Here is a 14,284-nt window from a genome sequence, read left to right as displayed (position 1 = left end):
TATCTTTGTGTAAGGTGTGAGAGAGTGGTCAAGTTTCATTCTTTTGCAAATAGCTGTCCAATTTTCCCAGCACCATTTATTGAAGAGACTTTTTTCCACTGGATGTTTTTTCCTGCTTTGTCAAAGATTAGTTGCCCCAAGAGCTGAGGGTCCATTTCTGGATTCTCTATTCTGTTCCATTGGTCTATGTGTCTGTTTTTGTGCCAGTACCATGCTGTCTTTGTGATCACAGCTTTGTAGTATAGCTTGAAATCCGGCAACATGATGCCAGCTTTGTTTTTCCTTTTCAACAATTCCTTGGCGATTCGGGGCCTTTTCTGGTTCCACACAAATTTAAGGGCTGTTTGTTCCAGTTCTTTGAAAAATGTCATTGGTATTTTGATCGGGATGGCATTGAAAGTGTAGATTGCTCTGGGTAGCATAGACATTTTAACTACATTAATTCTTCTGATCCATGAGCATGGAATATTTTTCCATCTTTTTGTGTCTTCTTCAATGTCTTTCAAGAGTGATTTGTAGTTTCTAGAATATAGATCCTTTACGTCTCTGGTAAGTTAATTCCGAGATAACGTATAATTTTTGGTGCAACTGTAAATGGAATCGTACCTCAATACTCATCACTGGAGATGTTCATTTGTAGAGATCCACATGTATCTTCCTATGTCTCAGGCTGATTCTGTGGATGTTCAGGATGGTCTGGTACCTATCCAGCTCGACTCAGGAGACCAGCTGAGAAAGGGTCTCCTACTCCTCCACCATCTTTTCTCCTCCTTGCAGAAAGTGGTCGCTTTTCTGTTCCTAGAGTTTCTGCTACTCTTTTCTTCATTCTCCAGTTGTGTTCATAGGTATTAGAATGGTTTGGTAGATCTCTAGCTGAATTCCTGGGACCAGACGGACTTTAGGTCTCCTGCTCCTCCACCATTTTGGAACCGCCCCTCCTTCAGAGATTTTAGAGAGAATCAATATTGCCAAAGCTTTAACTTCAGAATTTGGGCCTCCAGAACTGTGAGCAAATAAATTTCTCTTGTTTTAAGCCACCCAGTTTCTGGCAATTTGTGACAGCAGCTCTTTGAAATGACACACCTTTTATTGCTTAACTTGCTGAGAGTTTATCATGAATAAGTATTGGATTTTGTCAGATGCTCTTTCTGATATAATCATTTGCTTTTTTCTTTAGCCAGTTGATATGATAGATTACACTGAATGACTTTGAGTGTTGAGCCAGCCTTATATACCTGAAATAAATCCCACTTGGTCATGGTGTAGAATTCTTTTTAAACATAGTAGGATTCAATTTTTTAGTATTTTCTTGTGGGTTTTGAGTCTAAGTTCATGAAAAAATTTGGTCTATAGTTTTCTTTTTCTGTATTATCTGTCTGGTTTTAATAACAGGGTAATACTAGTCTCATAAAATGAGTTGAAAGTGTTCCCTCCTCTTCTATGTTTTGGAAGATATTGTGTAAAATTGTTGTTAACTATTTTTTAAATGTTTGGTAGAATTATCCAGTGAAAGTATGTAGGCCTGGATATTTCTTTTTCAGTAGCCTTTTAAATTATGAATTCAATTTATTTAAGGGTTTTGGAATATTCAGGTAATCTATTTTATATTGGGTGAGTTTTAGTTGTTTGTTGTTTTGGGGGAATAGGTCCATTTCTTCTAAGTTGTCAAATACATGAATTTAAAGTTGTTCACAGTATTTCTTTATATTTTTAGTGATTTCAGGATCTGTGCTGATATCCCATATTTCATTTCTTATATTGGTTATTTGTGTCTTATCTCTTTTTATTTTTACCAGTCTTGCTAGAGGTTTGTCAATATTATTTATCTACTTTTTTCAAAGAACAAGATTTTTATTCCATTTAATAATTTTCATATTTCAATTTCATTGATTTCATCTCTTTATTATTTCATTTTTTCTCTTTGCTTTGGGTTTATTTTATTCTTCTTCCAGTTCCTTGACGTAGAAACTTCAATTATTGACTCGACACTTTTCTTAATTTCATATGGAAGCTTTTAGTGCTATAATTTTCTCTCTCAGCACTGCTTTAGTTGCATGTTACATATTTCCATATGTTATTTTTCATTTCAATTCAGCTCTATGTATATTCCTTAAATTTCCTTTGAGATTTCCTTTTTGGTCCATAGATTATTTAGAAGTGTGTTGTATAATTCCCAAGTGTTCAGAGACTTTCTTGTTCTCTTTCTGTTCTTGATTTCTAGTTTGATTCCATTGTGCTCAGAGAACAGACTCTGCATGATTTTAATTCTTTCACATTCGTGAAGGTTTTTTTTTATGGCCATGCATATACTCTATCTTGGTAAATATTCTGCGCTATCTTGGTAAATATTCTGCGGGTGCTTCGGGAAACAAGTGCATTCTGCTATGGTTGGGTGGAATGTTTTATACAAAGAGATATATTTTAAAACATTATGGAGGGGGTACCTGGGAGGCTCAGTCAGTTAGGCGTCTGCCTTTTCAGGTCAGGATCCCAGGGTCCTGGAATCGAGTCCCACATTGGGCTCCATGCTCAGCATGGAGCCTGCTTCTCCTTCTCCTTCTGCCTCTCCCCTTGCTCATGTTCGCTTGTGCTCTCACTCTCTCTCAAATAAATAAATAAAATATTTTTTAAAAAACATTATGGGGACGCCTGGGTGGTGCAGTCAATTAAGCATCTGATTCTTGGTTTTGTCTCAGGTCATGATCTCAGGGTGGTGAAATCAAGCCCCGTGTCAGCTTCCTTGCACAGCATGGGATCTGCTTAAAGATTCTGTCTCTCTCTCTCTCTCCCTCTGCCCTTCCTCCCACCTCTCAAATAAATAAATAAATCTTTAAAGAAAACACTATGAATACTCACCAAGATAGACCACATTATGGGCCTTAAAACAAATCTTAACACATTTAAAAGAAGAGAAATCACACAAGGTCTGCTCCCAGACCACAATGGAATTAAAGTAAAAATAAATTAACAAAAAGAATGCATGGAGATTAAACACCACACTTTTAAAGAACATGAGTTAAAGTAATCTCAAGAAAAATTTTAAAATATTTTTAACTAATGGAAATGAAAACACAACTTACAAAAATTTGTGGTATGCAACAAAAGCAGCACCTAGAGGGAAATTTGCATCATTGAATGCATATATTAGAAATCAAGAAAGATCTAAAATCAATCATGCTTCGTCTCCCCCTCTGATTCCCGCCCCTTCATTTTTCCCTTCCTTCTGGACTCCAGGAAACAAACTGAGGGTTTCAGAGGGGAGGGGAGTGGGGGATGGGTTAGCCCGGTGATGGATATTAAGGAGGGCACGTATTACAAGGAGCACTGGGTGTTATACACAAACAATGAATCATGGAACACTACATCAAAAATTAATGAAGTACAGTATGGTGACTAACATAACATAATAAAAAATTTAAAAATTAAAAAAACTAAAATCAATAAAATCAATAATGTAAGCTTGCACTTTAGGAAACTAGAAAAAAAGAACAAATTAAATCCAAAGCAGAAGAAAATAAATAATAAAAATGAGAGCAGAAATCAATGAAATCGAAAACAATAAATCAATACAGAAAACCAACGAAACCAAAACTGGTTATTGGAAAAGATAGGTAAAATTGATAAGACTCTAACTCATTTAACTAAGAAAAAAGCACAGTGAACACAAATGCTAATATCAGAAATGAAAGAGGGCATGACTATAGATACCATGGACATTAAAAGGATAATAAAAGAATACTAGGAACAACTCTATGCCTACAAATTTGATAACTTAGATAAAATGGACCAATTCCTTGAAATACACAATCTGCTAAAACCCACACAAGTAGACAATTTTGACAGGACTATATCTGGTCTATATCTACTAAAGAAATTGAATCAATAATAACCTTCAAAAACAGAAAACACCAGGCCCAGATGGGTTCACTGGTAAATTCTACCAAACATTTAAGGAAGACATTTTATCAGTTTTCTACAATCTCTCTCAGAAGTAGAACAGAGGAAATATTTCCTAACTCATCCTATGATCTCATCATATGAGATCATCACCCTAATACTAAAACCAGACAAAGACATTACAAGAAAAGAAAACTATAGACCAATATCTCTAATGAACACAGACGCAAAAATCCTCAACAAAATATTGGTAAATCAAATCCAACCATGCATAAAAAGAATTCCACACCATGGCCAAGTGGGATTTATCTCAGCTATGCAAGGCTGGCTCAAAATTTGAAAATGAATTAATGCAATCTATCACATGAACAGGTTTTTAAAAATCACATGATCATATCAGTATATGCTGAAAAAGTATTTACCAAAGTCCAACATCCATTTGTGATAAAAACTCTTAACTAGGAATATAGGGGAACTTCCTCAACTTGATCAAGAACATCTACAAAAAAACTGCAGCTAACATCATCCTTAATGGTGAGAAATTAGAAGCTTTCCTACTAAGATCGGGAGCAAGATAAGGATGTTCCCTCTCATCACTCCTTTCCAACCTCATTCTGAAAGTTCTACCTAATGCAATAAGTTACAAAAAGGAAACAAAAAGTATACAGATTGTGAAGGAAATAACAGATGACATAATTGCCTATGTAGAAAATCCAATAGAATCAACAACAACAACAAAAAAAAACTTACAGAACTAATAGCAATTAAAACCAGTTTTCGGGATACAAGATTAATGCACAAAAGTTAATTGCTTTCCTATGTACTGGCCATGAACAAGTGGAATTTGAAATTAAAAACACTATACCATTTACATTAACACCCCCTAAAATGAAGTGCCTGAGTATAAATCTAACAAAATCTGTACAAAAGCTATATGAGGAAAACTAGAAAACTCCGATGAAAGAAATTTTTTAAAAAAACACAAATAAATGGAGAGGTAGTCTATGTCTCAATAGAACAGGAAGACTAAATATTTTCAAGATGTGAGTTCTTCCCAACTTGATCTATCAAGTCAATGTTATTCCAATGAAAATCCCAGGAAGTTATTTTGTGGATATTGACAAAGTTATTCTAAAGTTTGTATGGAGAAGTAAAAGACCCAGAATAGGCAACACAATATTGGAGAAGAACAAATTTGGAGGAATGACACTACTTCAAGACTTTCTATAAAGCTGTAATAATCAGGACTGTATAGTATTGGTGAAAAAAAGACAAATAGATCAATGAAATACAATAGAGAACACTGAAATAGACCCACATAAAACAATCAACTGATCTTTGACAAAGGAAGGAGCAAAGACAATACAATGGAACAAAGATAATCTTTTCAACAAATGGTGCTAGAACAACTGGATGCTTAGGTACAAAAAATGAATCTGGCCACAGACCTTACACCCTTCACAAAAATTATCTCCAAATGGATCACAGATCTAAGTGAAAAAAGCAAAATGTAAAACCCCTAGAATATAACATAGGAGAAAATCCAGATGATCTTGGTATAGTAATGAATTTTTTAGATACAATACCAAAGGCACAATCCATAAAAGAAATAATTGATAAGCTGGACTTTATAAAACTAAAATATTCTGTTCTGCAAAAGACACTGTCAAGAAAATGAAAAGACTAAAGCCACAGACTAAAAGAGACTATTTGCAAAAGACACACTTGATAATGGTCTGCTATCCAAAATATACAAAGAACTCTTGAAACTCATTAATAAGAAAACAAACAACCACGTTAAAACGGATTAAAGACCTTAACAGACATCTCACCAAAGATGATATACAGATGGCAAATAAGCCTATGAAAAGATGCATCACATCCTATGTCATCAAGGGGATGCAAATTAAAACAATGAGATACTACCACACAGCCATTAGAATGGCCAAAATCCAGAACACTGACAACACCAAATGATGGTGAGGATGTGGAACAAAAGGAACTCTCCTTCATTAATGGTGGGAATGCAAAGGTGTGCAGGCACTTTGGAAAACAGGTTGGTGTTTATTTACAAAACAAAATACACTCTTCCCATACTATCCAGCAATTATGCTCTTTGGCATTTACCCAAAGAAGTTGAAAATTTATATCCACACAAAAATCCGCACACAAATGTTTATAGCAGCCTAATTTGTAATAGCCGAAACTTGGAAGCAACCAAGATGTCCTTCAGTGGGTGAATGGATTAACAAACTGTGGTGGGGCACCTGGGTGGCTCAGTCATTAAGCATCTGCCTTCAGCTCAGGTCATGATCCCAGGGTCCTGGAATCGAGCCCCGTGTCAGGATCCCCACTCAGTGGGGAGTCTATTTGAGGATTCTCTCTCTCTCTCTGCCCCTCCCCCCACTTGCGCTCTCCCACCAGCTCTTGTGCTTGCCTCTAAATATAAATAAATCTTTTAAAAAATCCTTTTAAAAATAAATTTAAAAATACATTAACTGTGATATATATACAAACAATGGAATATTATTCAGTGCTAAAAAGAAGAGCTATTAAGCCATAGAAAGATATGGAGGGACATTAAATGCATATTACTAGGTGAAAAAAGCCAATCTGGAAAGTCTATATACTATATGTTTCAATTCTGAGATTCTGGAAAAGGCAAAACTATGGCAACAGTATAAAGATCATCAGATTCAAGGTGTTAGTGGGGAGGAAGGCCTGAATAGGTGGAGCACAGAAGATTTTTAGGGCAGTGAATATATTATATATGATAATATAATGGCAGATACATGTCATTATACATTTGTCCAAACCTGCAGACATTTTGTCTATCAAGTTAGGAAACTTCCATTTAAATCTGTCATTTTAGCAGACAGTCTCTTTTCCTTGGTTTCATGTTTTACCCACAGGTCTCAGCCTACTTTTGTGGGCTAGGGTTCTAATGCTAGTTTAATTTCCAGAGTCTCTGCAGTGTTGTTTTGGTCTCTTTGGTTTATCCACTACCACTAGGGCTTCTGTTTGTCTCTGATTCTCTTGCCTGAGGGGGTGGAAGGGTTTCCACAGGTCAGGTTGCTCAGTGGGGGATCGGTACGGTGGGACACGCCTACTGGTAGCCCTGGCTACTCCCATGTCTTGGGAGGTTGGGGAGAGTTTCAGACCCACACAAAGAGCTTTCCAGAACTGAGCATTTGCTGTGACTTCATTCCTCTTGTCTGTTCTACCCTCCCACCTCTGTATCTCTAGATGAAAGTGAGGAGTCTCAGGCCCAGTGGGGAAAGAGAATGCTCCCTTTGTCTACTCTTGTTAGTGTGGTTTCTGATGACTCACCCAGTGGTGCTGGGCTCACTTGATGTCAGAGGGAGTCTCATTAGATCTGGTGGAAGAATAAGCCTCCCTAGGCTGCTCTCTGTTGCTACGTTGGGATCTGGAAATTCCAGAACTGGCTAGCCTTCTTCTTTGGGGTGGAAAGAAATAAGACACCTTGTCACTGTGTTATTCCCAGAGCCCCAAACCACTTTGCTTCTTCTTACCATCTTTCAGAGTTCTCCCTTGGCTGTCTCTTGCATTATTTCCAGAGAGTGTTCATACTTGTCCTTAGCAGAAAGAAGCAAGGACAAGTAGATCTATGCCCTTTTATCCACACCAGAAATTCCTCTCAAGTCTTAAGAGTGTAAAAGGGTCCTGAGATCTTCAAGTTTGAGAACTGGTGGCCTTCCAAAAGGGTGAGCTGCCTTTATGATTTGGAGGAACACTAAAGAGCCCCCTACCCCAAAACCCAGCCTACCACTGGGCTTGAAATTCTCAGGACTATATAAGCATCTTCCAAACAGGCTGTGATAGGGGACAATACTTTGGGTAACACTACAGAGGCATTGGCTCATCTGATTAACTGGTTATTACCCATTGCAAAGTCAGAGAGTATAGAAGTTCTCCAGGATGGAACGTAAGACCATCAGATAGGTATTAGAAGAAAAGTTCAAGTTTAAGAGACGCTCTCTATGCTGCAGGGAACTTGAGTGAGAGTTCTAGATGTTTGCTGGGGTACAGACAAGGAGAAGAATGAGGATACAGAGATCATGGAAAGATCAGAGGAAATAGTACAGAAAGACAAATCCTGGCCCCCTTCCCAATTCTGCACACCCCAAGACTTCTTTAAGGTAAAATTTTTCTAACTTAACCACAGGCAAACAAATCAGGGAATTGACAAACATTTTGAAAAATTAGAAGAAAAAGCAAACCATTGTACTGAGACCCCTGGTCTTCCATATTCAATAGCCAAGTTCTCTGTCACAGCCAGGCCACCTGGTCCAGCTGCTTCTCTACCAGAGGTTGGCTGTTTATAGGGCAACCGATATAGTGATCAATGGAGAAAAATGATTTAGGATAGACACCAAAGCAGCACCTTCTGAGTCCGTGCAGTTTTCCTCTTCCCAATGTTCTCTCCATGCTTTCCCAGGTCCCACTATGCCTTTCCAAAAAACAAAACTGACCTACAGAAAACAGCTACTCTCTCCAATGGAAACTTTATTGTGGAAGGCTAAGTGGCTCTCTCCTGCCCTCAAATACCCCATCTCATTTTTCCTCATTTAGACATATCTTTGGGTATGCTTAAATGATGACTTCCAGATGTCTTTAAAGTGTCCAGAATAAAAAGGACGGAATGGGAATTTGGTGGCCATTAAAGTTCCCAGAAACTTTTCCAAAGATTTTGAAGGTATCATCTGGCCATCATTTTTATCTTCTAGTTTGGGTCCCAGTGTCTGTTATGGAACTGGCTAATGGTGGGAGCTTATGACAAAGTAAACAGCCTCCCCCCCACCCAATACCCTTTAAAGGCTGCCCTTGGCAAAAACGCTGGAAGGCAAAGAAGTACAGCTCTCACACAAAGCAAGGCATGGAAGAGGCCATGCTGTCTATCAACAAATACCTGTTGAACTCCCGTTATGTGCCACATACAGTGCTAAACACGAGGGAAACCATAATGAACAAGACAGACACAATCTCTGCTCACACTAACAACACAGCAGGAAGCCTTTTGGAGCACAGACCAGAATGAGGGCAAATGAAAACCAAGGCTTTGGGAGCTAAAAATGTGATTTAAACATTTGCAACATTTTAAAAAATAGAAGATATTGCATGGTGCCCTGGGTGTTATATGCAAGTAATGAATCATGGAAATTTACATCAAAAACTAGGGATGTACTGTATGGTGACTAACATAATATAATAAAAAATTTAGAAAATAAAAATAAATAAATAAATAAATAAATAAGCCAAACTAACAATTTTGTTTCTATCAGAAAAAAAATAGAAGATATACAAATACACAAATAATTTGAGATCTGTAGAAGCTTGACAATATCACCTTGAAATAAGGATGGTAACCTCCAAATCTACTGTAAGACGGTATTTTTTAAGACTACTACACACTGTCCTATACATAGGTAACAGTTGGCAAGGCACTATCTCCAGACCATTTTATTGCACAGATTCCTAATACTCACAGCTCTACAATCAATCCTTAAATTCTGAAGAAAAGATGGTTTTCAGAAGTTGTCCCTCCCTAATAGAGCAACAATATGCTTCAGAATCCAAAGCTACATATTTCCAGATGAACTTTTAAGAAATGTCACATGTATGGTGACTAACATAATATAATTAAAAAAACATTTAAAAAATGTCACATGATTCCATTAGTGCACATTCCTTAAACCATGGAGATCAGCCTCTAGCCCATCCAATAGGCTTTCCTGTGATGGTACAAATATTCTATCTCTGCACTACCGTCCAGTTCAGTAAGTCATTACCCACACGTGGCTGCTGAGCACGTGGAATGCGGCTGGTGTGACTGAGGAACTGAATTTCCCATTTCATTTCCCTTGAATTAATTTAAATTGAGACAGTCGCATGCGGAGAGTGAAGAGCACAAATGTAACCTTAAACTGAAAGTGATTCTGTGAGAGGCAGGTGAAAAAAAAAAGAAAAGAGAAGAAAAAAAATTTCCCTCCCTTTGGATTAATTTACTCTAAATTGGGAAATTATTTTAAAATGGAAAAAGTCAGAAAAATCTCTGTATTAACAAGACGGTGAATGAATAGCAACCTATAGAATAGTGCCTGATTCAAACAAAACTCAGAACCGCACTCTCCCTCACTGTCCTGGCTGGATGAGAAAGCAAAACGAACAACACATATGTGGTTGAAATATGCGTGATTGTTTTTAAAACTGATTATTAAAAGAAACTAATCTACAGTGTATACACTTAATCAACGTTTTTAAACGATTTTTTTTCACGTTTTGATAATGATTGCTCGTTCACTCATGTACTTAATGCCTACAATATGTCAGGCACCTTGCTTATGGGGGAATTATTCTCTTAATATATCACAGCAAAAATATTCCTCAAATAACCATATTTAACATGATGCATTTGAAGTGATTTAAATTCCAGCAACTTCACATATAATTGCTTCATTTTTTACTTATAATATAACCAAAGGATCACATTTTGGATTTGACCATGAGACTAACTTTCAAGCATATTATTGCTTTAAAATGCATAGCACATACCTCCAGAAAATGAAAATAACATTAAAATATCTTTTTAAAAGGTGACTAATATATATTACAAGTATCTAAATGATACGTGTGAACTTTTTGCAGAAGACATTTTTGATGGAAATGATTTTCCTGAAATGGAATATAACCTAAGACTTCCTAAAAAGTCATCAGAAAGACTTTTTTGATCATATCAACTTTTATTGCAGTATAATTGACATATGCCATTATCCAGAAAGATCTTGATTAAAATCTGTCTTGCTTAATTGTACAGAAAATTGATTTTAAATATGCATGGGAAATTATTTCTGAATGCTTGGGGTTTGGGAAGGTAATTCATTCTTTTATTTTTCCAGCTTTACTGACATATAATTGACAAAAAAACAAACGTGAGTGTAAGGTGTACAATGTGTTGATTTGATACACTTACATATTGACAAACGACTACCACCACAGTGCTAACACCTCCATCACATCACATAATTACCGATGAGAACATTTAAGATCTACTCTCTTAGCAACTTTGAAGTGTATATACGGTATTATTAACTAGAAGCACCATGCTGTCCATTAGATCCTCAGAACTTGTTCATCTTCTCACTGGAAATTTGTACCCTTTGTCTAACACCCCGCCCCCCACCAGGCCCTGGTAACGATCATTCTACTCTGTTTCTATGAGTTTGGCTTTTGTAGATTCCACATATAAGTGAGATCATATAGTTTTTGTCTTTCTCTGTCTGACTTATTTCACTCAGCATAACGCCCTCAAGGTCCATCCACATTGGTCCAAATGGCAGCATTTCAGAAGGTAATTCATTCTTCCAACAAATACTTACTCTGAGCCTACAGTGTGCCAGGCACCGTGCTGGACACCAAACAACATGACATTCTTCCTGACCAGGAAACAAGTCCAGGGAGCACATCAAATTACACGTGGATAAAAACACTAGCATTGTTTCACAGACATATCTGGGTCGACCGAGGGACACTACCAATGCCAAATACAGATTACTGAAATCTTCCTTTCTCCGACTTCCATATGTATGTAAGCATAGCAAACAATAATATATTATACCATCTTTCCACTCTACCTGCTAGACTGACACTACCATATTTTGCTATGGGCCAGCTAGACTGTATATGTATAGATATACAGTATACACTACATGCCAACAAAACCAGTTATAGTCATTGAAGAACAAAGGCTCTGAAGTATTTACTGGTCACTCCGATTGGGCCTTGTTCTAAAAGTCACAATCAAATACGATCCCGACAGCATCTAAGTAATTTTTAAAACAATAGAAAACTGTATACAAGGTAGAAACCCAATTTTGTCATGTGATACACACACACACACACATACACACTTGCAAAGGAAAAAAAAATATATGTAAGAAATTCACCCAAATCTCTGAATGGTAAGATTGCTGGTGATTTTTATTTAATTTATATGTTTACGTATATCTGACCTGTCCACAATGCCCATACGCTACATTTGTAATCAGTAAAAATTAGTTAGTTAGTTATGGTAAAAACCATTCTTGTAGCTATTCCAAAACTGGTGTCTAGCGTAGGCCTGACATAAGGCCTCACATCATAAGGAAATGGGTATTGACTACATGTGTGATTTTAGGGGTCTGGTGCAGAAGGCCCAGGGGCCACCCAATTAGCTGAAGACTAGAAGCTCTTTAAGAAGGAACAAAGACTTGCACTGTCTAAAGTTAAAGTTTAAAATGAATATTCCTGGGTGGGGGGTGGAGGAAAAATCGTGACGTGTTCCCACCAGGATAGAAGCTGAGAAAGGTGGCTTGTTCCAGCTCTGAGTCCTAGTTAGATCACGGGATAAACACAGTATTGCCTTCTGGTGACTCCACAGAACATGTATGTTTAAACATTTAGAAATGAACATTTAGAGAACTATTACTGAATACCATGTTGTTTTGAAAAGCCACACTTTCTAATTATGAAAATAGTATAATATTTGTAGAAACTCCAGAACATAGGGAAAAGCTGGGGAATAAAACAAAAATCACCATGAGCACTTTGGTATATAACCTTCTCGCAATTTATTCTAGTCAAATGTGTGTATCTGCTTTTTCACTTAATATTTTATCCTGGACATTTTCTTCTGTCATTAAATATGCTCAGTGAACCTCCTTCTAACGACTGCCTAATATTAGCAATGGCTTAACATTTTCAAAATGACTGTAAACAATATTATTGTACCTATCATAGAGTTAACATCATAAAAACAGATTCAAATGGATCTGGTATTTGACAAAACCAGCCAAGGGATTTTCTGAACTCGATCTCTCCTGGGTCTTACCGACATTAGGACCTGGACTGTAAAAATAATTTTGTTTTGCTCCAATCCCTAAAAACACCCATATCATGCACAACAATAAATCACTCACGTATTTTCCAAAATATGGTCTTCGGATTGGAAAACTGAAACTCCTAAAGAAATATTACAGAGTAAAGCATGGCAGGCCCCCCAAGCCAGGCTCTTCTTGTTGTAACAAAGCAAGTGGATCACAGTGAGTTCCCTTAAAAAGAAACACTAAAATAAAAGGGAAAAAAACTATTCTCAACGCAAACTTCAGCTTCCGAGCAAATTAACCTGTTCACCTTCCAAATCAAAGAGAGAGAGAGAGAAAGAAAACTCCTGCGATTTTTCTGAGAAAATTTTAATTCAGAAGCTCCATAAAATCACATTTACAACATGGCCTATGTTTGTTAAGCTGGAGCTCTGAAATTGAGTTTATTCAGCGAAGTCATCATAATTCCTTTGAAGTGCAAGAGGAGAACATTCATGGAAAAATTTGTGATTTCGGCTTAAAAGAAAACTGAGTCCCCAATCATTTCTGATGGTTTGGAGATCCTTTCCTTACCTGCAAGGCAGCTGAGGATCAGAAAGACTTTCCAAAATGCGAACACCATTGTCTCAAGGTTCGTCAAGTACAGCTGAGGGCCAGTGGCTTGCCTGGGCTAGGCTGAGTCTCAAACTGCCTCCTTCAATCACGCCGAGCTTTGCCAGGCTTATCTGCAGGCATCACGAAGCAAACAGCCTCTCTGGGCTTTACCTATTGGGTACAGTCCTTTCTCAGAGCAGATTTGTGTTTCTTTGAAACACTTTTCATGGGGTGTGTTTCCTTGATATATTTGCTACTGTGTTAATAATAAACCCATGCATTTAAATTCCTCAAGCTCTTTGTACACAGATTCTCTGAGTTTCAGTGTTTAAAATCAGTCTTATTAAAAAGTTAAACTTGGAGGGGGGATATACAGTTGGAAGTGAGCCTATACAAATAAAAGCTGACAAGGCTAATTAATTTCAGATATTTCCACCGAAGCCTTCCAGCACGGATTCACTAACCTTTCGCCAATTAGGTTAGGAAATTGGTGCTCTAAGATTTTCTCAGGAGACAGGGTTCACAGGAAGGACACAAGGTTATGAAGCAAAAAGCATGCATTTCTGTGCGAATAAACCCTGGACACGTCACACTTTTTTGAAGCCCTGGCGGTTCTCACGACTTCGGCAGTAGAAGTAGAACGAATAGCATGCTTCGGTCTTCCTGGTTAGAAAGCCTACAGCATTTTCCCAACTGAACGCCGCCCCACTTCCATTGGATGAGTCTGGATTTTTGCAGAATTAGGTTAATGAGTAGATGCAATGGGATTTCTTTGGAAAGGGGGTTCCCTAGGAGGGAATGGCAGATTGCCTCAGTGAAAAGCCTTTCCTAACAATAGTTCCTCTCGTGGTTAAGTTGAGAGGCATGAAGGCCTCCTCTTCCTAGGCGATCTCGAAGTCCTGCTGTTTTCACCT

At 37.4% G+C, this 14,284-nt stretch overlaps 1 protein-coding gene across 2 annotated transcripts in view; it reads right to left on the bottom strand.

Annotated features, from left to right (window-relative positions):
• Positions 1–13,569, bottom strand: part of VSIG1 (V-set and immunoglobulin domain containing 1) — a 39,036-nt gene extending 25,467 nt beyond the window's left edge. For both annotated transcript variants that reach the window (XM_057313590.1, XM_057313585.1), the window contains exon 1: positions 13,350–13,569. In XM_057313590.1, the coding sequence (XP_057169573.1) occupies positions 13,350–13,398 (49 nt within the window). In that variant the 5' untranslated portion in view covers positions 13,399–13,569. The remainder of the gene's footprint in view (positions 1–13,349) is intronic.
• Positions 13,570–14,284: the final 715 nt, after the last annotated feature.

The sequence above is a fragment of the Ursus arctos genome, chromosome X (genome assembly GCF_023065955.2).
Source record: "Ursus arctos isolate Adak ecotype North America chromosome X, UrsArc2.0, whole genome shotgun sequence".
Classification (NCBI taxonomy): domain Eukaryota; kingdom Metazoa; phylum Chordata; class Mammalia; order Carnivora; family Ursidae; genus Ursus; species Ursus arctos.
Note: the sequence above shows the minus strand (reverse complement) of the source record. Positions and strands in the feature narration are given on the sequence as shown.